The sequence below is a fragment of the Chiloscyllium punctatum genome, chromosome 35 (genome assembly GCF_047496795.1).
Source record: "Chiloscyllium punctatum isolate Juve2018m chromosome 35, sChiPun1.3, whole genome shotgun sequence".
In the NCBI taxonomy this organism is placed as follows: Eukaryota; Metazoa; Chordata; class Chondrichthyes; order Orectolobiformes; family Hemiscylliidae; genus Chiloscyllium; species Chiloscyllium punctatum.
Window position 1 is genome coordinate 5,456,375 of NC_092773.1, and position 26,069 is coordinate 5,482,443.

A 26,069-nucleotide genomic window follows, 5' to 3' on the forward strand; every position below is an offset into this window, starting at 1 on the left:
GACTAGATGGATGAAAGGATGTGGGGCAAATGTAAGAACAGAATTGAGCTGGATGATCAGCCAAGATCATATTGAATAGCAAAGCAGGCTCAAATGGGTGAATGGTCTACAGGCTCCTATTTTCTGTGTCTTGATGTAACTCTGCTCCACTTCACATGAGCTATATCATCTGAACATTTCCACTTGAGTATTGTTTCATACGTCAAATTACCATCTCCTTCAGACAAACCTACCAGTAGCTCAAATGCATGTCTTAAAATTTTGACCTTCACTGTTTCATTTATCAGAAATACGAAAGTGCAGGTGAGACAGAGCACAAGGCCATCATTTTCCTTTGCTTGCCTGAACAATAGCAAGTTGAAACTTGCTTTGCAGATGTTTGCATGCTTTGATCATGCTACAAAATTTAAAGCAGATTTCCCTGTATTGTGGGTTACAGGGAGCTATCTGAACAATCTACTGACATAGAACTGGTTACAGTGCAGCTCTGATCCCTGAAATGCATAATGGTATTTGACTGATTCACAGTGGTATATTTGTGCAATATCTCCTCACCACTTTCCCAGATAAAGGGTGCAAGCTCCAGTGATATAGCAACAGCAAAACAATCAGAGCATCAGAAACATATTGCTCACCCAATTCCCAGTTCACAAGTTTGCAGGTCTACAAACAACACAAGTGGTCAGATACTTTGAGGTAAAGCCCTGCTGAGGCCTTGCAGCCTCTAATATCTATTGGGTGAGATCAGTGACCTTGGGCTCTTCTTTACTGATGGCAGAGACAGCGAATGGGCAGCGTTTTAAGTGATACACTTGGAGGAACAGAACAATCCCTTGGCAAAATATACTGTTTAAAGCAATCACATTAAAACATTTCAAATAACAACAAGCAGCATAGACTTACTTGTTCATGCTGGCAACAAATCCAACAACAGACTGCTTCCCCCTGACAGGGTCGTGGTACACATCCATTCCTATCACCATAAGCTGCTTCTGAAACAGGGCAGACAGAACACTGAGCACAACAGACATACTTAACACTTGTACTCATCTGGGAAAAGCTGAGAGCTGTACATTACACCAGAATAGTTAGAAATCATTAGTGAATGGAGAATACCGACCCAGCGCAAGAATATAGTACTACTTTGTAATTTTATGAAGAATCAATTTAGACTCCCAAGCCTGTTAAATTTTGGAGTAAGATCACGGCTTATATGGAACCCAATTACGTAGATTCACCTTTGTCCCATGGCTCTTGATACCTTTTATTAGCTAAAAATGTACCATGTGTTTGCAAATGAACCATTGTTTGCACACCAATTCCTGTTTATACAACCAATTCCAAAATCACCGTATGTTTGCAGATAGATGTCCTACATCTGAAAGGTTCAATTTACCTTTAATTCAAGAAAATAACGCAGGTGCTGGAAATTGTAGAGAAAGACAGAAAAGGTGGACGGCGCAGTGGCTCAGCAGTTAGCACTGTTGCCTCACAGCACCATGGACCTGGGTGTGATTCCACCCTCAGGCAACTTTGTGTGTACAGTTTGCAAATTCTTCCCATGTCTATGTGGGTTTCCTCCCCCAGTCCAAAATGTACAGGTTAGCTGGATTGGCCATGCTAAATTGCCCATTGAAGTCATGAGGCAACAAAACACTTTTAATCTTTTAGATGTTTATTCTGTAATTACCAAGTGTCATGCAGAAAGCAGTTTCAGAAATCAAACAGACAATGTGCAGCTTCTTCAAGTGTCAACAGCCCCTAGATTAAAAAAAGGACAACTGCAGTCAACGTGAACATCTTCTAGTGCCATCGAGATTTACTCACCAAAAATCTGATACATTTGCAGACAACTTATGAGCCAGAGAACTTGTCATTGCTTCAATATTGCACTATGGTACGAAATAATCCATGTCTTGGAGAGTCATAGAGATGTACGGCACGGAAACAGATTCTTCAGTCCAAGTCGTCCATGCCGACCAGATATCCCAAACCAATCCAGTCCCACCTGCCAGCACCCGGCCCATTTACCTCCAAACCCTTCCTATTCATATACCCATCCAGATCCCTTTTAAATGTTGCAATTGTGTTAGCTTCCACCACTTCCTCTGGCAGTACCGCCCTCTGTGTGATAAAGTTGTCTCTTAGGTCTCTTTTATATCTTTCCCCTCACTCAAAACCTATGCCCACAAGTTCTGGACACCTCTACTCCAGGGAAAAGAGTTTGTCTATTTATCCTATCAATGCCCCTCATGATTTTACAAACCTCTAAGGTCATCCCTCAGCCTCTGACGCTCCAGGGAAAACAGCCCTAGCTGTGTGTAACTCAAGCTCTGCAAACCAGTAACCAAATAAAATCATCCATATTTGATGCAACACATTTACCATGGCCATAATGGAGAGCTGAGGCATTCCTATGATCACTCTGACCACATAGCTCTCAGAGTTTGCTGGTCTACATTGGAGGGTGCAACGTATACCTTGGATTTGAAAGGCTCAAGCTCGTCAACAGGAGATCCTACCTCTCTCTCGGCATCAGCCACAAGCATTCCTGCCCCTCGGTGGAGAAAACTTGGCCCATTGACAGTGGTCAGTCAATTAAAAGGGGCACTGTTCTTATTATTTGCAAGATGTTGGGGCTGGGCCCACTGGTTCACCAGTTCCACTCAACAATATGCACTGATAAGGTGGCACTATGATGTAGATTTCTCCTCCTTGCAACTGCTCAGAGGGGAAATAATTGGGCCAGTTGTCTGTGAAGAAATCCCCCATTCTCACCATCTCACTCATTAAGGTTTAGGTGAGAAGGTCCATCGATCAATTATTAGACACTTAAGGGCCTCAACTTACCACCTCCTGGACTTAAGGTTTTGGAGTGCAGTCCTTGTGTCCCCACCTGTGATTGCCAAGTCCCACTTGCTCTAGATAGTGTCATAATATGGAGAAAGTGAGGACTGCAGATGCTGGAGTACCAGAGTTGAAAAATGTGGTGCTGGAAAAACACAGGCCAGGCAGCATCCGAGGAGCAGCAGAATCGACGTTTCGGGCATAAGTCCTTCTTCAGGAATGAGGCTGGTGTGCCAAGCGGGCTGAGATAAAAGGTAGGGGGGAGGGAATTTGGGGGAGGGGCACTGGGAATACGATAGGTGGAAGGAGGTGAGGGTGTCATAATATGTCTGAACAGGTTGAAGAGTGATATCTGCCACCCGCTCTATCACATACCTTGGTTATGAGTGAGAAGGGTATCTTGTTTCATGACTGGTGTGGGGTTAGAAAGGACGGCCTCCAACTTCCCCAATAGAGGACCCAATATAGAAAAAACATCCCAGAAGGAAATTCCAATCAGAACTGGCGATTGGGGCATACTAGTTCAACTCAACTTCAAAATAGATCAATGTGCTCATTTCAAAACATGGCTGTTTCTCAAATTGGTTTTCCCTTCTGGGATAGATGAGCGGTGGGTTGGCTTGGACTGTGACCTCCCCTTCTCCACGATAAGAGGATAACGAGCACACACCCGTGGAGGAGGCCTCCACTGGTCGTCCTTAGACAGGAAGCTGAATGGCTGTGTTTTTATAGAAGCTCCCGTCAACTGTTTTTCACATTGGACTATTAATGTGGAAGGGGATCAGTTAACTCAGTTGATTGGACAGCTGTTTTTCAATTCAGAGTGAGGCCAACAGCACTGAGGTTACTATGAAGGACTCTCCTTCTCAATCTCTCCTATCACCTGAGGCATGGTGACCCTCAAGTAAAACGCACCAGTCATCTTGCTAAGGAGAGAGCAGCCTGATGGTCTGGCAACTTTACTTTGTGTCAGAGTCATACAGCAGACTGCTTGAAAGGAAATTACCTTGTGCAAATAAAGCATCAGGACGACTTGAATGTGGAAAGTTTCATTCCAAACCCTTAACAAAACCAGCTGTGTAAGCAAACACGGAGCAATACTGATCCTACATTAGGTAGAACTCTCTCCACTTAAACATATTTTGGGTTATGATGTCATATGCAGCTGAGGAAAGGTAGAAGATTTGTTTAAACATATTCGAACAGAACCTCCTACAGTACATTCCTCCCTTAGTGAAGCTGAGCCTCAGCCTTGAACTTAAGCTTGCATCTTAGTACAGGGACCTGATCCCACAAACTTTAGAATCCCTACAGTGTGGAAGTAGGCCATTTGGCCCATCAAGTCCTCACCAACCTTCTGAAGATCATGCCACCCAGACAAACTGCTTTAAACAATTCCTACAACCATGCACATCCCAAAACACTGACGGCAATTTAGTAGAGAGAATCCACCTAACCTGCACATCTTTGGACTGCGGGAGGAAACCCACACAGACACAGGAAGAACGTGCAAACTCCACACAGTCAGCTGAGGGTGGAACCAAACCCAGGTCCTTGGCGCTGAGAGACATCAGTGCTACTCAGTGAAGCACCGTGCCACAAAACTGCAAGTCTTCCCGACAGTCTGGCTGATACCTACTACTGGGGTCTGTGCAACAGCCCGAGAACCAATTATACCTAATAGATGGCAACAAATAAGCCTCACACAAGATCCACACACTCACCAGCGGTATGTCCACACCCCACAGTTCTCCACCCAATTTGCAGTTGATCTGCAGCAGGATCTTTTGGCAGATACTTCTCATCCTAACAGTTTGAGAGACTGTCCTCACATTAATCACCTGGAGATAAAAACATTACTGATCAAAATATCAACACACAACAAACTCCTTTCCTGCTCCTGTCATGCACTATTATCTGAACGTGGATAGAGAGAGAACTATTAAACCAAGCAACTGACTGGTTAACTGGACAAAATGTCAAGCAGAATCATGGTAGCTGTATATTCCCTCCAACTCTAGATTTTGGGGAAGCCATTGACCTGACATTGACCATTCAGTTCAGGTCCTTGGAAATATTTTAATCAATTAATCCCATTTGATCCCCATGACTGTCCCCCAAACCCACTTTCCTTGAACTGCAAGAATGAGTCCAAGAACTGATTGGGTCCTATTTATCACTGGTTCAGGTAATATTCACAGACCCTGAATATGGTTAACTTGGCAGAAGAGCCCAGACAATAAATTACTGCAGATGCTTGTAATAAAAACACCAAGTCGTGGAACAGTTGGCAGGCCAGACAGCAGCTGTGAAGAGAGAACCAGTTAACATTTCACCTCAAAGATTTAACTTCAGAATTTGAAGTGGTTAGATTGAAAAGTAATGAAGCAAACAAAAAATGATGGTAAAATGAGTGAGGGAAGCAAAAAACAAAACCATGTCAATGCTGAACAAGGAGGACTGAAACAATGACAAGAATTAAAAAGTGGATGATAATGGGACAACTGTAAAAACACCATATGGTCTAGGAAGCAAAATTAGAACACAAGTACCCTACCGAACCCTTGCCTAGATGAAAAAAGGGTGCAGCGAGCATGATCTGATTTTGCTGAACTCAATATCATCTTTAGAATTCTATTTAGGGTCCAAATGAAAAGGTGAGATGATGTTTCTTGAGACTGCACTGAATTTCATTGAACCAGAGCTCAAGGTAATGGACACAGTGGAAAGAAAGAAGTGTTACATTCCTAAGAGGACAGGAGGCCCAAATGTTTAACAGCAGCAGAAACTTTATCGAAGCACATGCTCAATCTTTCAGGCGGCAAGCTAGACTCTGCTGTTTCCCTCAAACAGCTGATGGCTACTTGACATCAGATGATCAAGCTCAAATTGACAGCTCAACATACATCTACAAATACAGAAAAAAAAAGCAATCCATATTTGTTCTGGCAGGATTTACCCTCAGTTGACATTATCCTGTTTTGTTTGGATGAGAAGAGATTCAATAGAACTAGACAATTGGAGAAAGATCAGGGAATAAGAAACATAAATCCATGAAACTGGCCATTCGTCCACCATCATCCTGGAATGCCAAGTGTACAGCTAGCTCATCATCTCAACTGTAAGCTGTCTTCCTAAACATCTCTGTCAGCTCTATTCTCATATCCAACAGGAGCTTACCAAGTTCTTGATTGCTAACATGGAGACCATTAAGTCAGCTGCTTGTACCTTGTCCCCAACCCCCTTCCATGAGCCGACAAGGCTAAACTACCCCTTCATCTGCCTCGTGCCAATTCCAATATGTCTCCAATCTTCAAACTCTGTGGCCATCTTGCCAATAGTTTGATATTTAAAATGTGTCTGTGACAAATGTTAACTACCCCTCCTTGTCCTCTTTGATATCCCTGCAGTGTCGCACATGGCTGGTCTTCACTATTCTTTTTCGATGCCTTATTATCCATAGGTTGAGAATGTCCTCGCCTGTTTCCATGTTTACCTTTCCAACTGCAGCCAAAAGAATCCCTTGCAATGACTTTTCTTTCAGACCCCACACCATTCTTACTAGTCTCCCCTAAGGATGTGGTCTTGGCCCTTGCCCATTTCTCATCCACATGCTGTCCTCTAAAGTCATTGCAAAGTGTAACATGAATTTTCAGTTGGATGCGGACAATACCAAAAGAACCACCACCTCTCTTCAGCAGAGATAGTGGAGAAGTCGTAAGAATGTTTGAGCACAAATTCCCACCAAATAAATATTGGGAAAGCTTAAGTCAATTTTTTTTCTTCATTAGTGCAAACTAGTTCAACTCTATCTCCTCTGTGGCAACAGACTGAAACTTGGCCATGCTGTTGGTAATCTTAGTGTCATATTTAACCATGGGACAAGCTCCCAACACTTCATTTTCACCACTATTAAGATTGCTCTCCATATTGCTTTCCTCCTAACATGCCTACTTCCTGGACCATTTCCTTACGTGGCTCATCAAACTTTGTTTCAAGCGTTCCTGCAAAACACCCTGGGATGTTTTATCACATTAAAGATGTTATACACAGCCAACTTGTTGGAAGAGTTACATCATAGTTTATATTTTATGATCTTTTTAACTAAGCACTGGGGATTAATTTCCAGAATCAAATACAAATTCAGATGTTAGTGTTAACTGGAGAAAGGACCTTGAGTAAACTATTGGTGCAACTCTTTAATGTCAAAAATAGGATTGGAACAGTGGTGAAACTCTGCAAACATCAGTTAGAAAAACTTTGGGGAAAAAAGGGGACTTAAGAAGCCAACAACACATTGAAAAGGAGATGGTTTCAGGACATAGATGGGACAGAGGGCTTTAGATGTCGAAGAGGCGAAGTGGAGAAAGGAACATGAAGCAGCAAGTGGCTCATATGGAACACAGACTGTTAAAGACATCAGTCAGACACAAAGGTTGTATTGCCAAAGGGAATAGACAGTCTGGTCGTGTTTTATTAAGTACAGCAAAAATTCTTAACTCATTCAAAACATCCCATGATCAGACATGTACTTGCTTTATAAATAAAGACACACACTCAGATGACAAGCAACATGAGTTTGACTGGGACAACACTACAATTATAGGACAAGCCAAACAGAGAATAGCCAGGGAATGCCTAGAGGCATGGCACTGATCCACAGATTCAATCAATAAGCACATCGACCTGGACCCAATATACCGGCCACTGCAGCGGACAGCTGGAACTGACAACCCGAAGCGGCAAGTACAAATCACTATCAATACCGGAGGAAACATCACAGAAGCGCTTCACAGGAGGCTCCCAAGCACTGAGGATGTGACCTAGACAGGGGACGAAACGTCTGCAACACAAATTCCCAACTCGGCGAACACAACCACAACAAAGATACAGATCACTGTATTCACAATATTATATTGCACCACTTTATGTATGTGGTGCATAACTGAAAAAAAAGTGACCTAAAATGTGGACGGAGTAGCAGTCAATGGAAGCATCGAGGGAGTGATTGCCTCAACCCTGTTGTTGCAGGGATGGGCTCCCTCCCCAGGTTACAGCAATAAGTTTCAAACTTTTGGTGATTGCAGACAAGCTGAAACCTAGAAAGGACAATGACACACAGACAGACAATGACACACAGGCAATGATTCCTTTGGAAAGTGGACTTTGTTTCCTTTAAGCATGTGTGGGGAAGATAACAGGTAATCACTTGCCTGTTGACATTGAGAGAAGGAAGGTTTAACAATCAAAGAGGAAACTCTAAGAGACTTTCTTTTGGTAGATGATTACAGTATTAGGAGGGTGAGGTCACCATGATTATTAATACCATTGAAAAGCCCAAATACCCCTCTCAAATTTGTTTACTGCCACTGCTAATCATCCATTCACACAAACAGCTGGCCAAAACTGATCATATTAAACACTTCTGCCCTTCTTCAAACCAGATCCTCTGTCTATCCAAATCCTTGAACATTGCTAAGTTTACTCCCAGTTGCTCACAGTCCTTTCCCCCTTTGGTATGACATGGTAATACCCACTTCCAACACATTTCTTTGGTACAGAACCAAGGAGGCAAACTCAAGTGGAATTGGATAACAGCAAATCAAATCGATGTGAAAGACCAAATATTCGCATCCTGGTTCTCTTGATACATTCAACCATAACATCAGGGGAGGTGATGGCCTAGTGGTATTATCACTGGACTGTTAATCTAATATTCTGGAGACCCGGAGTCCAATCCTGCCAGGGCAGATGGAGGAGTTGGAATTCAATGAAAAGAAAATCTGGAATTAAGAGTTTGGAGATAACCACGAATCCATTGTCAATTGTTAGAAAAACCCATTTGGTTCACTAATGTCCTTTAGGGAAGGAAACTGCCGACACGTGACTCCAGACCCATAACAATGTGGTTGATTTTTAAATGCACTCTGGGCAATGAGCCAGCAATGCCCACATCCCATGAATGAAACTCCTCTCTGGGAGAATAGTGGGTTAGTGTCGTCCACTAATACCATGGAGATTAAGGTTTCAGAAAAAGTGCATGCATAACTATCTTTCGAGAACCAGGCTCCCACTGTCGTCAAGGGGCTGAACCCTTACCTGCGAGGAGACTGGAGATTGCACACAGCACAGTTTCTTAATGGCATGGTACAGGTCATCACGGTTGCCAGTCACTATGCATACCACAAGCTTCACTGAATCCTGTGAACATTAAGGACAAGCATACCATTTTAACAGTTTTGTCACACCGTGTTGGATTTAACTGAATTGTTGCACTGTAAATAATTTTGTGCTGACAGCAACGGTTCCAAGTAACTGTCTGCACCGACAGTCACCAGTGAGCAGTGCCATACCCACTAATAGTGGAGGTGCTACAAAAATCAACTTCCCCTACTCAGTCCCAAACCAAGCTCACCCGTGTCCTTTGACATCTCCACTTCTTGCTAAGGAAGGAAGGACAAAGAATTTCAAGTTGCTAGCATTTGCTACATTCCCAAAGCAATTCAAAAGCAATTCATGTCTTTTAAACTGGATTTACTGCCAATGAGGCAAACAAAGTAATTTCAAAAGGACATGATTGTGTCAATAAGGAGCTAAATCTGTTAGAGACTTTTTTATCAAAAAATATCAGTCATGGGATGTGGGGGTCACTGTCAGACTATCATTTATTGCTCACCTCTTAAGGATGCCCTTCCCAGAGTGCTATGCTGTGATGCCAATTGCAAGAACCAACTAAGGATGTAACGAGTAAAGTTGATCAGGGGAGCCAGTCAATGTGGTGTATTTGGACTAACGTGATACCTTGGGACCAGTAGTGGGACCTCACTATTCACAAATGTTCATGATTAAAGTGGGGGAATGAAGTTAGTATTTCAAAATTTGCAGGTAACAAAGCTGTGCAGAGTGGGCTGTGAGCAGGATACAGAGATATTGCACTATGAGTTGGACAAGTTCATTAAAGTGGGTAAACGCATGGCAGATGCAGTCATGAGAGGTTGGTACCAAAAATAGGAAGGCAGACTGTATGCTGTGAATGGAGACCTGGATATCACAGATACATAGAAACTGGTAGAATTCTGTTATGATGGAATCTTTGATGAGTATTCAAGACAGCAGATAGAGCCTCTAACGTCAACAGGATAGCTAACTCTGCATATGGAACACGTGTTTTCATTCATGGCAGAGAGCAAAAAGATAATATTTACAAGGAAGTTGCCAGGGTTTGAACTATCGAAAGAGGCTGAAGCTGTACTTCTTGGAGTGTCGGAAGCTGAGGGGTTTCCTTATTGAGGTTGATAAAATCACGAGGTGCAAGGATAGCATGAAGACACAACATCTTTTCCATTGGTTGGGGGGTGGGGGGGGGCTCCAAAACCAAGGGCATAGGTTTAAGGTGAGCTGCCTGAGGAAGTGGTTGAGGCTAGCACAATTGCAGCATTTCAAAGGCATCTGGATGGATACATCAATGAGAAGGATTGAGGGGGATATGGGCAAAATACTGGCAAATGGGACTCAATTAATTTAGGATATCTGGTCAGCATGGACAAGTTGGACCGAAGGGTCTGTTTCCATACTGTACATTTCTATGACTATGACTCATTGGTTAGCACACAACTGGAGGACTCTGCAGTTCTGATCACACCACAAAAGGAAGGATGTGACAGCATTAGGGATTATCTGATGTTCCATGGGGTGGAGAAACTGAGCTATAAAAAAAGTCTGGACAAATTTTGATTATTTCCTTCAGAGTAGCAAAGACTGAGGGGGAAGGACATGATTGAGGGGGATGGACAGGGTGAAAAAAGTGCAGCTGTTCCCCTTTGGTTGAGGGATCAAATCACAAGACAGCACCGTAAGAGGCAGCAGAAAAAAAACATTGCACTTCCAGGACGATGGCAATCTGGAATGGACTGTGTGGGAAGTTAGTGGAGGCTGGAAACCTTACAACCTTGATTAAAAAAAAAATTTGGAGGAGGACTTAAATATCATGACACAAGGATTTGGGACATGTGCAGAAAATTTGGCTTAGCATGCCTTTATGGACAGGGACATTGGAACAGACTCTATGGCCGAAGGGCCTTTTCTGTGCTTTCTGACCCTATAGAGCTGCATTGCTTTTCAAAATCTGACAGAAACAAACAAAGGAAGGGGGTCAACAGCCTAGCACTAGAAAAGCCAAATAAAAAGCCAGGCTGCTGAGACAGCAACATCAAGTTCCACAGTGAATTCAGCAAACCATTCTGTACGAGTGCATATATCCAAAACAATGCAGCACTACACATAAGTAGATTTTGATTTCAAGAACTGCATTTCCCCCAACTGCTGATACATCAAAGAGCAAAAACCTGTCACGTACATTACTCCCCAGGTATGATTGGAGAGTTCGGACATAGGTCTGGGTGCGATCGTCCTTCAGTTCGATGAATGCCGGCTGCTGGAAGGTAATTCCAATGGGTTCTGCCACCTTTGACATGAAGCTGACGAGATCCTTGGCATGTGTTGCACTTTGCTTGGTGTACAACAGAGCCCAGCACTGCAGTGTGGCCTGTACTCAAAACAAGCAATTACACATTTAAAATCAACCCAAACATTCTAGAAGGAAAACTGGTTTGTTTTGCTTTTCTCTAGCTTTCTCAGTAAGTGGACACAAATCTATGTCCTTGTTGGTCGCGCTCTGACAGCCTGTGGAGTCAAGTCCTCCAAATTGCTTGTCAATCTTTGTTCAGTAAGCATTGAAGAAGATGAGCACTCACACTTCTTAATAATAAGGCTGCAGATTCTTGTCCCACTGCAGAGACTATTGCAAAAGCTGAGGAATTCAAGTTGCTTTGTCCTGGCCTATATTTATTCCTCAACCAGCTGCTCAATCTGCACATCTATGTAATATCACATTGCTGTCAGAGTTGACTTGACTTCTGCTGCTAAATCACAGCAGTGACTTCACATCACATGGACCGCTGGCTGTGAAGCCCCTGTGGTCACTGTGAGGCTGTGAAAAACCGAACAAAACACAATTTTCTTAAAAATGAATATGATCTATCATCCGGCCCCTAAACCAGGCATTATTTTATCCCGATGTTCCACACTTTTTATGTTCTCAGGAGTAAGTTAACTGGCAACTCCAATGTTAGAAGGTAAGGAAAATTGTATTTGATACCAACCAAATAACATGAAAGTCGACAATAAACTGGAAGAATTGTAGATGCTGGAAAACAGAAACAGAAACAAAAACAGAAATGTCTGGAAAAAATTCAGCAGGTCTTGCAGCATCTGTGGAGAGAAATTAAAATTAACCTAACAGGTCCCGGTGACCCTTCCTCAGAACTAACAGAATTAAAATACACATCTTGACCTCATTCTTAGCATCTAGATCTCACATTTCTGTAGACTACAAGAGATGGAAGGTTTTAAACACTAAACATGACTCTGAAAGGCTGTTGAAGGGCTCCGGCCCAAAACGTTGATTTTCCCGCTCCTGGGATGCTGCCTGACCTGCTGCGTTTTTCCAGCAACAGACACTCAAACATGACTCTGAAACCCTAAGTCCAGAAACACGTCGTTAATGCAGCAAAAGCTGGCAAGCCTGACCATTAAGTGATGAGTTTGTATTTAAAGAATTCTACACATGACAAAACTTCACAAACAGTGACTGAACCAGAAATTACACCACATTCAGTATGACATTGGATTGATGGGACAAAGAAAATGTGTTAAGGGATTCTATGACTGGAAAGGTCACTTGGATTTAATACATGCAGTAAACATAAATCCAACAGATACGAGGAAGGCTGAATTGCTGAACTCCAATTTGTAAGCTCTTAGTACATGACAATGAAATCGGATACATCAATAAATCTTATCTTTGTAGAGCTGCGACAATGCAGAATGAAACTATTAGGCCCATTGTGTCGACACCAGCTCTCCAACTGAGCACTGTGACTTGGTTCTAATTTCCTGCCCTTTCCCACAGCAATCCCCTGCACATCAATTCTTGTAAAGTAATCATCTAATTTGGTCTTGAAATGCCTCAAGAGAACCTCCCACTTGTAGTGCATTACACACCTGAACTACCCACTACTTGAAAACATTTATTCTCAAATGACTCACATCTGACAACCAGAGTTACATCCAAATGTGGCAATGTCAGATTGCTGCATTGATCCTCAGGTCTGCTTACCGCTGATATTACTTTTTCGCGGACAACCTCTCTCGACCAGTTAACATCAGCCCCACTTGGAAACGATCTGCACCGTACTATGATCTTTTCTGGAGGTAAGATTCTTCCTTCCGTCTATCAGAGATGATTTGGCAAGAGCAAAGAAAGGCAAGAGTTACTGTAAATAATCCCGACAGCTTTGTGATTTGAAAAGTTGCTTTCATGATATGCAAACTGCTGGTTCATTTTGCTCATTATTCACCCTGTTCAATATGCCATTTAAAATATGGGGTCCCTTTCCTACTCATGTTCTCTTGCCACCTTATTTACAAGGCATTAGCTTTGACACAGACTTCTTTAGCGTGTACAAATGTTATTCCAGAGAGTGGGGCTTCAACATCAGCACCAAGAGACTGCTACATTGTCAGAGATGCTGCCTTCAGGATGAAACATTAAACCACAGCCCCAGCTGATCTTTCAGATTCATGTTTAAAGATTCAATGAGATTCAAACAGTGACAACGTCCTCTGACACATTGTAAAAGCAATTGGACTGCAAAAGTACTTGATTGGCTGTCAACGCTTCCAGAAGCTTTCCAGGACATGTGCCGTTTGGTACTAACAGGGGACAAGCTGGCAAAACAATTTGCTGCCACACTCCACTCAGACCCAGAACATGTTGACGGTCTTTGTGGTGAAGTACCAAGCTCATCCCACTGCAAATTGCTAACTCAACCCAGGTGCTTTGCAAACTAACACCAAGAAACTCAGTGCAATTGCTTGCCCCTGCCTAAGCACCCCTACCCAAGGGGATGGGCTTTCTCCACATGGGGTACACAGCCAGCCCACACTTGTTGCAACATATCTCTGCCACCCCAACATTTCAGATTGGCAAGCTGCTTCCCTACAGGATAGAACATAAATACCTGCCTTATAGATATCTTCATCTATGACAAGCCCCCAGTGTGCCAGCTCTTCTTGGACAATGCCATTTTTCTTTATGTTGTTCAGCAGTTTTCGTAAAGCCATGTGGTGCTGTTCTGGAGACAGGTTGATCTGCACAGCCAGGTCCTACAAGTTCAAACCAAAACCAGCAATCAGACAAACAACTGTAACCATAATGGTTAACCTTGATAAACATCAGTTCAAAGTGTCAGTGGTAGCACTCCCACCTCAAACAGATGATGATCATGGATTACAATCCCACTCAAACGATGGAGCTCAAATCAGGATGTTTTGAGTAAGATGTTAAATTGGAAAACTAGTATAAACATAAGACTTTACTAGATCACCCCATATTTCAGTGTCTCAAACTGAAAGAGAAAACTTCCCCAGCAATTTCTCCATTGGAGAGATGCACAATCTCCTCCGCACTGTACAGCTCAGGAGTCACAGACTAATCTGGTACAAATAGATTTGGCAGAGGAGGAAGCAGAAGCCAGATGATCTTCCATGTAGGTTTATTCACAGCACCACGTGCACAATACATTTCACATCTGCCAGTCACCTGGTGGAAACTGGTCCTGACAGCTGTGCCATAATATTGCCCCAATAAGTACCAATTGCTATCAATGAATGCCTGCACACAAACACTCCACTGACAAGATTTGCAATATGGACCACAGGCAGGATAGACCAGATATGCTACATTTTCATGCCCCACTGATTTGCAGATCTTCATGACTTGGCTCTAACTGCAGCATGGAACCTGAACTCACTGTGTACATTTAGTCCAGTAGCATGACTCACTTGGCTACAGTACCCGAAATGTTGAAGCAACACTGAATGAAGTTGTAATTTTGCTCGCTGAACATGCAGGTTTATTATCAGACATTTCGTCACCATGCTAAGTAACATCGTCAGTGAGCCTCCAGTGAAGTGCTGGTGTTCTGTCCTGCTTTCACAAGACACACACGGGAATTCCTAGAGGCCTGGCATTCAAACTGGAACTCCCTCAATAAACACAGATTTGGACCCCATTTACCAACCCCTCAGAAAATGAACCAGAGATGATATCATCCACCTTCAGAGACCAAGACACACAAACACCAGTTCTTCACTGGAGCCTCACTGAGGTTACCTGGCATGGTGACGTAAAGTCTGAAAACAAACCTGTCAGTTCAACGAGCAAACTTACAGCCTGAACCTCAACCTGAGCTACAAATCTGATCAAAAATCTCAACACTTACTGAGTGCATCCATTTTCACCAGAATTAAGTGGATATGGTCAACCTAATATCTCAAGCTCAACCTTTCACTTAGCTAGTTTATCAGTCTGGCAACAGACAGTGTTACCTGGACATTGCTGTCAGCAGTAGGTTATAAATATAGACCCACACCTTTCTTGCATTTGCTGAAACCATGACTTCCTTCCCCAGACTCTTGGATACCTCAAAAGTGAGAGACTGGTTCTCTTCAATCCATTTGAGTAACACACGGGTTTTTGTACCTGAAGTTTAAGATGTCTCACCCACTGCCTTTGATTCATTTGATATCAGCTGGAATGCTTCCAAACAGTTCGTTATTTCACTCAGATCCCTCAAAATAAATGTCAAAGGAGCCTCAAGAGGTATTCCATGTTTTCTGGGATTTTAAGTCGACAGAGAAAAACTGTTTTCAATGGCAGGAGGAAGGGTAATAAGGGTTTTAGAACATTGGTGAGCAACATGACAGGGAACCATGAGTTTGGTTTTAAAACCAATGTTTAATGTGATTGGAAATACATGACATAGAACAATACAGTACAGAACAGGCCCTTCGTCCCTCAGTGTTGCGCCAACCTGTGAACGAATTTAAGCTCATCCCCCTACACTATCCCATCATCCATGTGCTCATCCAGGATTGTTCAAATGCGCCTAATGTGGCTGAGTTAACTACATTGACAGGCAGGGCATTCCATGCCCTTACCATTCTCTGCGTAAAGAACCTTCCTCTGACATCTGTCTTAAAACTATCACCCCTCAATTTGCAGCTATGCTCCCTCATACAAGCAAACGTCATCATCCTCGGAAAAAGACTCACTGTCCACCCTATCTAATCCTCCGATCACCTTCTTCTCTCCAAAGAGAACAGACGCAAGTCCATCTGCCTTCCCTCATAAGACCTTCCCTCCAGACCAGGCAACATCCTAGTAAATCTCCTCTGCACCTTTCCCAATGCATCCACATCCTTCCAGTAATTGGGCAACCAAAATTGAACACAATATTCCAGCTAAGGCCGCACTAGTGTTTTGTACAGTTGCAGCATGACATCACTGTTCTGGAACACAATCCCTCTACCAATAAAACCTAACACACCGTACGCCTTCTTAACAGCACTATCAACCTGGGTGGCAACTTCCAGGAATCTATGTACATGGAGACAAAGATCCCTCGGCACATCCATACTACCAGGAACCTTTCCATTGACCCAGTATTCTGCCTTCCTGTTATTCTTACCAAAGTGAATCATCTCACTTTACTGCATTGAACTCCATTTACCACCCCTCAGCCCAATTCTGCAGTTTATCCAAGTCCCCTTGCAACTGCAACATTTGTCCACATTGCCTACCACTATCAACTTTAGCGTCATCTGCAAACTTACTAACCCATCCACCTATGCTGTTGATAAAAATGACAAACAGCAGTGGTCCCAAACAGATCCTTGTGACATACCACTAGTAACTAGACTCCAGGCTGAATATTCTCCATCAACCACGACTCGCTGCCTTCTTACAGAAAGCCAGCTGCTAATCCAACCTGCTAAATCACCCTCAATCCTATGCCTCTGCATTTTCTCCAGTAGCCTACCATGTGGAACCTTATCAAAGGCTTTACTGAAATCCATATACACCACGTTAACTGCCGTACCCTCATCCACATACTTGGTCACCTCAAAAAAAACTCCATGAGGTTTGTGATACAAGACCTGCCCTTGACGAAACCATGTTGACTATCTCCAAACAAATTGTTGCTTGCTGGATGATTATAAACCCTATCTCTCAATTCTTTCCCAAAAATTTCCTGCAACAGACAAGGCTCATTGATTAAAAATTACCTGGGTCATCTCTACTGCCTTTCTTGAACAAGGGGACAACATTTGCAATCCTCCAGTCCTCTGATACTAAAAGTGTAGACAATGACAACTCGAAGATCAAGGCTGAAGATTCCGCCATCTCCTCCCTAGCTTCCCACAGAATCCTCAAATAGATCCCATCTGACCCAGGGGAATTAGCTACTTTCACACCTCTAGGAATAGATAACACCTCTTCCTTACTAACATCAATACTTTCTAATCTAATAGCCTGTATCTCAGCCCTCTCCTCTACAGTATTCTCCTTTTCCTGAGTGAAAACAGATGTGAAATATTCGTTTAGCACCTCTCTGATCTCTACAGGGTCCACACACAACTTTCAACTTCCGTCTTTGACTAGCCCTACTGCTACCCGAGTCACCCTTTTATTCCTCACACACCTGAATATCTTACTTGAATAAATGGTGGCAGCCGATTATATTCTAATATTGGTATCAGAACTGATTCGGCACTTGAATCAGAAACTTGCGAAACTGTGGATCAATTATAAGATTGAGTTGAATTTGTTATTTCTTTCAGAGAGCCAGAAGGAACACAATGGGCTAACAGCCTCTAAATTCTACAATGAAAGAAACGTTTGCACCTATGGCCTCTGCAAGCCACAATCAGTACCTGCCCACAACAAAAAGTGACACCAGTTAATTTATATTGCAAGCCACACAATACACGTTCAAGTGAAACAATGAGCAGAATCGCTACTTGCTTTCATTGCACGGAAATCCTTCCTCATCTGATCAGGGATCCCAGTCATGAAAGACAGCTCAGGTACAAGGAGGATCTCGCTCTGGATAGGCTGTGGGTAAAAACGTGCACAGGTTCAATTCACAAACAATATTGAGATCAGCTCACCCACAGAAAACACTGCCACAACTTCTCTACTTTGTGGGGTATTTCAGTGGAACCTATACTTGTGAACAAGCACCATGAACAGGCAAGCATATGTTGTGAATAGACAAGGCATAGAAATTGATCATAGAAAAGGATGTCAATTTTGCAGTTGGAGAAAAGTTAGGTCAAAAAAGATGATTCCCAGGTTGAGCAACTGCATGAAGTGACAGAAATGGAGGACATTCTTCGGAAAGCAGAGGAAGTAAAGGGAAACTTAGCAGAGCTATTTAAAAGCAAAACTTACTTGATTGATGGAAATGGATAGGTATATACTGAAGGGCAAAAGTTATTGCTGGGGCAAAGACAAGTATGGTGCGATTAGGCAAGATTTAGGATGTATAGAATTGGCAAGGAAACTCCAAGGCATGGGCACAATTGAAATGTGGAGCTTGGTCAAGGAACAGCTACTGTGAGCATTTGATAAGTATATACCTTTCAGGCAGGGAGAAACTTGTCGAGCGAGGGAGCCATGATTTACTAAAGAAATTGAAAGTCTTGTCAAGAAAGCCTATGTTAGGTTGAGATGTGAAGACTCAGTTAAGGCACTTGAATTTTACAAATTAGCCAGGAAAGATCTCAAGAGAGAGCTAAGAGGAGTCAGGAGGGGACATGAGAAGTTGTTAGCAGATAGGTTCAAGGAAAATCCTAAAGCTTTCCATAGGTAAGTCAGAATGAAAAGATTGATGAGACTAAGGTTAGGACCAATCAAGCATTGTAGTGGGAAGTTGTGCTTGGAGTCAGAAGAGAGATAGGGGAAGTGCTAAATGGATATTTTTGGTTCGTATTCACATTGGCAAAAGATGATGTTGTTGAGGAGAATACAGAGATTCAGGCTACAAGAATAGATGGGATTGAGGTGCACAAGGAGGAAGTGTTAGCAATTCTGGAAAATGTGAAAATACACAAGTCCCCTAGGATTCTCTAGGAAGCCAGGGAAGAGATTGCAAAGCCTTTGGCTTTGATCTTTATGTTGGCATTGTCGACAGGAACAGTGCCAGAAGACTTAAGGATAGCAAATGTTGTTTCCTTGTTCAAGAAGGAGTAGAGGCAACCCTGGTAATCATAGACCAGTGAGTCTTACTTCAGTTGTGGGTAAAGTGCTGGAAAAGGATATAATAGATAGGATTTAAAATCATCTGGAAAGGAATACATTGATGAGGGTTAGTCAACACTGTTTTCTTAAGGGTAGGTCGAGCCTCACAAACCTTATTGAGTTCTTTGAGAAGGTGACCAAACAGGTGGATAAGGTTAAAGCAGTTGTTTTGGTGTATATGGATTTCACTAAGGCATTTGATATGGTGCCTTATGGTAGGCTATTGCACAAACTACGAAGGCATGGCATTGAGGGGGATTTAGCAGTTTGGATCAGAAATTTGCTAGCTCAAAGACAACAGAGGGTGGTGGCTGATGGGAAATGTTCATCTTGACATTCAGTTACTAGTGGTAGACCGCAAGGATTTGCTTTGGGGCCACTGCTGTTTGTCATTTTCATAAATGACCTGGATAAGGGTGTAGAAGGATGGGTTAGTACATTTGCAGATGACACGAAGGTTGGAGGAGTTGTGGATAGTGCTGGACGATGTTGTGGGTCACAGAGGGACATAGAAGAGCTGCAGAGCTGGGCTGAGAAGTGGCAAATGGAGTGTAATGCGGAAAAACGAGAGATGATTCACTTTGGAAGGAGCAACAGGAATGCAGAGTACTGGACTCATGGTTAGATTCTTGGTAGTGTAGATGAGCAGAGAGATCTGTGGGTGTGTGCATAGATCTCTGAAAGTTGCCACCCAGGTTGATAGTGTTACTAGGAAGGCATACAATGTGCTAGCTTTTATTGGTAGAGGGATTGAGTTTTGGAGCCAGGAGATCATGCTGCAGCTGTACAAAACTCTAGTCAAGTCACAATGAGTTCAGGTCACCGCATTTTAGGAAGGATATTGAAGCTTTGGTAAAGTTCAGTGCAGATTTACTGGGATGTTGCCTGGTATGGAGGGAAGATCTTATGAGGAAAGGCTGAAGGACTCGAAGTGGTTTTCGTTACAGAGAAAAAGGTTGAAAGACAACTTAATTGAGACATATAATCAGAGAGTTAGATAGGATAGACAATAAGAGCCTTTTTCCTCGGATGGTGACAGCTAGCACAAGGGGACATAGCTTTAAATTGAAGGGTGATCAATGTAGGACAGATGTCAGAGGTAGTTTCTTCACTCAGTAGTAGGGGCATGAAACGGCCTGCCTGTAACAGTAGTAGACTCGCCAACTCGGCATTTAAATGGTCATTGGATAGATATATAGATAAAATGGAATGTAACAGATGAGCTTCAGATTGGTTTCACAGGTCAGTGCTACATCGAAGGCTGAAGGGCCTGTACCGCACTGTAATGTTCTAAAGATTTTTGAAGGAGTAAACAAGGATAAAGTGTCACCAATAGGAGAGTTAGTCACCAGACGGGACAGATGTAAGGAAGATCATCAAAGCACCAGAGGTAACTTTCCTTTAGAACCATTGGGCTTCATTTCTTGAGACAGTCATGGAAACAGAATTCAAAACAAGTTTCAAAAGCGAACTAAATGACTCTATGACTTGATGAAATCCAATAAGATGAAGAAATTACAACAGGATTATGGCAAAGTGCAGACAGCAGAACCAGAGGGGTTACGAATGGTATCACAATTTTATCTGGTACCTGTCCCTGTGGTCCATACTTCTGTTTAGGTCGATATACAAGGAGAGGCTGGTTCAAATCCTGAATGGTAATCCCGTAGGCTTGGCTGCAATCATAAAGCCAACATATCAATGATAACATTTCAATCCTCAAGTATGAGACAAACAGATGACTAACTTTACAGATTAACTTCAAGGTATCCATCCTGAACCTCTCCAACTTAGTTATACCGTGAACTATATCATTTGTGAATTTTAGAGAACAGAAGCATTAAAAATAACAAGCTACATCTGAAATCCGTCCTACTGACACAAATGTAATCCAATCAATTTTCCTGGCACAGTGCTGAAACAACAGAACATGATGAAAAATAACACCATGTCCCCTCAGAATCAGTTTTCAGCCATTTCTTTATTTGTATTGCTTTTTTCCTTGTCCTGGATATTTAACACTTGATGTGATACACTGAGGCACGATCTCATGCTTAGTAACACAGCCTTAAACATTTGGTGTCAATGTGGATAAAGGGAAAGACTGCAAGGTGGATGAACAAATTGAACTTGCTCTATAGGGCAGGACACCAATCAGATGGGAGAAGCGGTTGAGACTGGGATCAGTATAGTGAGGTGTATTGACACAGTTCTCTGCAACCAGATTCAGAAGCTCTGAATGTTACACTTCCTGAAGGCTGCCAGGATTAAGGACATATGTTCACGAACAGAGAAAAACCTGCAGTTTGACAAAGGGATCTAATTACAAAGTAATCATGGCACCAGTAACTCTTGGAATAATGCTCTGTTGTAAGAGCTCACAGTGCTAAGGTTCAATTAGAACACAGAACATTCCAAATAGTGATCTCTGGATTGTTACCAAACCACGCAACACTTGGCATTTGGCCAAGCAGATAACAGAATTTCAAGTGCAGCTCAAAGAGCAATGTGGGAAGGAGGATGTTGATTCACGAAGCAGGAGCGTCAATTGGAAATACAGAAATGGCAGCACAAGTTAAAAATATCTTGCTCTATTTTTCCAGTCCTCTGGCAAGATCATACCTCAAGATGTATGTGAAGCTCCTTATTTAAGGAAGGATATAATTGCATTGGAGGTGTGACTGTGACTGTTCACTCGATTGGTCCCTGGTTGTTCTGTGATGAAACCTTACGTAAATAGTACCTACACACTCTGGACTTCAGGGGTGGGGGGAAACCAAGAAAAAAAAAAGGCTCTCCCAGAAAGACGCCAGATCCGCTGAAACAGGGAAACTTGCATAGGGACCATGTGTCAGAATAAGGGGATCATCATGTTGGTCAGAAAAAGAGGAATGGTTTCTTCTATCAACAGTCTTTTGAATTTTCTACCCGAGAGGGTTGTGGATACTCCAGTGCTAAACATACTTAAGATACAAAAAGACAAGTATTTAGTTTCTCAAGGCATCAGGGATATATGAGGAGCAGCAGTAAAGTGGACTTAAAGCTCAGACTCAGTTAAGTAGTGAGCCAGCACAAGCAATCACAAAGTATGCCCCAGCCCCTCTTAATGATCTTATGGATGTGGACAAGTTAGCAATCGCCATCCTTGTTTTGCCAAAGTCCTGCTCACCTGTAATAGTTACAGAAGGTAATGTCTGTGCCATCTGCCATCCGAAAGTAGCTTGTTGGGGCTTTGTCCCAGTCTATGTCATCAATGCGGTAGGTGCGATTGTTATACTTGGTCATGATGATGCTGCCCACTAACTGCTTTGTACAGTCATCCTGGAAATTCTCACTGCTCTTTTGGTATATAGCCTGCCTGAAAAGAAAGGCCAAATGTGGACTGGAGTCAATATGAAACACAGCTGACATTCTTGATGAGGTGGAGAACAGTGAAGAAATGTTATTTCTTTTGGGGGAGTAGTAGTGCGATTGTGAAGTAAGAAACCTGAATATGTTTCAGGAAGAATACCAGCTCAGATTCTTCAACACTGGGGTTGAGAATAGTTAGAAACACACCAAACAGATCATCCAGACACATGATTGTAATGCCCCCAATGTCTTCACCAGGTAGGAATTACTGCTGAACTACTAACTCAGCACCATTTCTATGGGAAACCTTCAAGAAGCAGAGACAGTTGCCACAAGGTAACACAGTAAGTGCACATCGTTCAAATCCTCAGGTTTGTTCCACTCTTCATTGAGAGACTGCCTAATCTGTATCTCAATACCATTCTGTTGCAGTGACTGTTGTGGGAGAAACTATGTCCTTGATTTCTACTCCTGTTATTGGGAAATATGTTTGCTGATTTTCCCTTTTAATAACTGCACTTTCAGTCTACTCAGCTTCCTTAAATACTAATCCTACTTGGTAACCAGAACATGTACTTCCGGTTTCTACCTTGATAAATAATTTTCAACCTTTTGAACAGCTCACAGATCAGTAATCTTCCATACTGAAAAGAAAACAAAACCAGATTTGTAACAGCTGACCTCAAGAAATAATGGGTACATGAAACTCGTGGCAGTGGTATAGAGGAGAAAGCACTAGCCACCTGTGTTGACACAATCTTGTCCTTTCTCATGGGATTGTGGCTTCCATGTTGCCTCCCTCAGTCAAGCTACCAAGTACTGAGGCTCCAACAGGGGCAAGTGGATTCAATTTGACTTGAGCAAAGCTTGCTGGATATGAGGAAGCAAGTACAGTGGATTGTGACCAGGAGATGGCAAGCCAAGTTCCAACAAGTGTACCTTGAAATGACAACTGTTGTTAAATATACTCACATAACATCAATAACAGAGTCATTACGAATTACTTTATGGGACACATCAACAAGTAACATCAATCCTCCATCTGTTCTTCGAATGCTTGCAGAGTATCCTGGCCATATCTGCAATCTGTACACAGAAACTTCTCTTAGATACATAAACAAACAACTGCATATTGTCCTTGGGCAAGACACCCCGCCAAATAGACATGTTTCGCATGACTAAATTATTGACTTGATCTTTGTGACAATCTTTACTAACATCACCTTATCTATACTGATTATAAACCGTACTCTTTCTGAAGCCTAACTTATAATTAGGACCAAGGCACCAAATTTGAAAGGGTTCAGAAAAGATTTACAAAGATGTTGCCAGTGTTGGCAGGGTGGTGGGGGGTTTGAGCGATAGGAAGAGGCTGAATAGGTTGGGGCTGTTTTCCCTCAAGCATTGTAGTTTGAGGGGTGACCTCAGAGAGGTTTATAAAATATCCTGATTCAAACATTACATCAAAAAGGTGTTTCCAACACTAATTGTGTCTTTTGCTTAGTGATTAAAAGTGAACGCGGCTTATTGAAATGCTGCCAAGAACAGTCCTGGGCATCGATGGGAGCTTAGGCACTGTCTCCAAATAACTTACTACCCACCCTCCCTCTCTCCCCACATTTTCCCTGGAGTTCTACACAAGGATGTACCCTAACCCCCACCTCCTCCTCCACCTTCCCCAGATCATCTCTCCATCATCCTGATGGCAAAGGTGGGACTTGTCAAAAAGTAGTGTGTGCGGCTGCGTGCTCGTGCTATTTTATCCCCCCCAAAGGCAGCAGCTGTCTTGTTGCTGGTGTCCAGTCCAACTGCCCCGGAGAGGGGGTGCTGACAGGAGGGGGGGGGTCAGCCAGGGGTCGGGGTAGGCGAGGGGCAGGATGGGGGCGGACGAGGGGCCAGGTTGCACAGGTGGATGGGACTGGGGACGGAAGCTCAGGCGCAGTGCATTGTTGCCTAGTCTCCTGAACGAGGAGTAGACTTAGCAAGTGTTCGCTATGCTCTAATGTGGGATATCTGGTCGGCATGGACGAGTTAGGCTGAAGGGTCTGTTTCTGTGTTGTGTATCTTGACAACTTTTTGAACTTATTTTGCATTCAATGCACCAGGTATAAAACACAGACTCCTAACAGCCGTGCTAAAAAATCCTTTTACTGTTCCCTGCTACTGTGAACCTTCATAAATTGATCATTCCCATGCCATTCTGTCTCAGTATCTCAGAGATATTCCTGACTTGCATTTTACATTTCCTCCTAAAATTAACTTGCCCACAACAGCCTCATTTAACAGTATCTGCCTGTTTGGGGTGCGACATGGGAGTTTGTAGATAGCACCAAAAGGATGGTGAAAGAGAATGCATGAAGCAACTCTCCCCTAAATTAAGCTCAACAGCCTATCATTTTCCAACAGTTGCAATTACAATTCTAATCCTCCTGCCCTCACAGTGTGCTCAGCACTTGACTGGGCTCTTAAAAGAAACTCTCCAAGCTTCACTGCTTTCCTATTTTAAATCTTGGAGATTCTGGGATGCATCCCACCTGACTCAATGATAGAGCTTACCCTGGTGGTGAAAGCCCTTTTTCTCCCCAACTTGAGGTCTGAAGACGACCATCATGAGAAGATCATTAACATAATTTTCAACCCTGATATCATGTCATTTAATCACACCCACCTGTATTGAGGAAGAACAATCGCACTTGTTGGGTCATAGAAATTCCGTCCAACTAATTTTAATTCCAAAAGCCTCATAGCTCTGCAGAAAGAGGAAGGAGTAACAAATCAACGCAATAAGACCATTGACATGCTTGAGTATTCTCTTGTAACATACATCAAAACAAAGTCAAAGACAAAGAAACTTCAACTCAAAATTATACAACAGCAATTACCCACCCCATATTCACCAACAGCACATTGAAAATATGTAGAAACAGACCAGGACCACACATAGACCAACACTGCGTTCTCTACCTATTCTCAGTCCCTTCCGGTGCTGTCATAACTCGCATTCTCATTGGTTCTATTTGTGCCAGTATGAGTGATCTTGAGCAAATTAATAATTTTATCATCCTGAGTATTTTAGAACGAGAAAAACAGGAAAGTACAGTGAAAAGGTTTTCCACTGTCACCACGATCTGCCACCATTTTGAGAAAACAAATAAAAAAAGGTAGAGCTTAAAGGAGCCCATCAGTCCTGAACCAGATCATCAACGATGCATGCACCGCCAGTTCCCCCCTCCACCACCTCACTACCACCTACACAGGACCCAAACAATATTGAACTCTTCAGGCACCGGCTTTTGCCACTGGACCGATTCCCTGTTGCCACTGCCTCACTGCTGTCTGCACCAGACCCAATGTCAGAGTCATATCTCTCACTACTGGGCCTATCTCAACATGGCTGTTCTATCATTGTGCCACTGCTTCACCACTGTCAGCACCAAATCTAACCAACAACCACATTGCCGAGCCTCAGCATCATCTTTCAACTGTCAATGTGGCAGCCACCAACTCCGATGCCAGGTCCTGTACTCGCTCCAGAAAAAAAATAAGTAGTGCTCACTCGCCACTGCTGCCATGAGATCGCAAAGGACCCACTCGCAGCCACAAGATCTGTGCTGGGGTTACAGAGTCCACTCTGGGACTCCTTGCCACCAGAGTTCAGGACGAG

At 42.9% G+C, this 26,069-nt stretch overlaps 1 protein-coding gene across 4 annotated transcripts in view; it reads right to left on the bottom strand.

Moving 5' to 3' along the window:
- Window positions 1-26,069, bottom strand: part of piwil2 (piwi-like RNA-mediated gene silencing 2) — a 79,621-nt gene that overhangs the window by 11,978 nt on the left and 41,574 nt on the right. For all 4 annotated transcript variants that reach the window (XM_072553854.1, XM_072553853.1, XM_072553855.1 and 1 more), the window contains 11 exons: window positions 25,074-25,154; window positions 23,378-23,491; window positions 22,224-22,412; window positions 20,646-20,730; window positions 17,777-17,866; window positions 13,933-14,073; window positions 13,025-13,138; window positions 11,204-11,392; window positions 8,947-9,048; window positions 4,572-4,688; window positions 904-992 (listed from right to left, as the gene is read on the bottom strand). In XM_072553854.1, coding sequence (XP_072409955.1) covers window positions 904-992; window positions 4,572-4,688; window positions 8,947-9,048; window positions 11,204-11,392; window positions 13,025-13,138; window positions 13,933-14,073; window positions 17,777-17,866; window positions 20,646-20,730; window positions 22,224-22,412; window positions 23,378-23,491; window positions 25,074-25,154 — 1,311 coding nt within the window. The remainder of the gene's footprint in view (window positions 1-903; window positions 993-4,571; window positions 4,689-8,946; window positions 9,049-11,203; window positions 11,393-13,024; window positions 13,139-13,932; window positions 14,074-17,776; window positions 17,867-20,645; window positions 20,731-22,223; window positions 22,413-23,377; window positions 23,492-25,073; window positions 25,155-26,069) is intronic.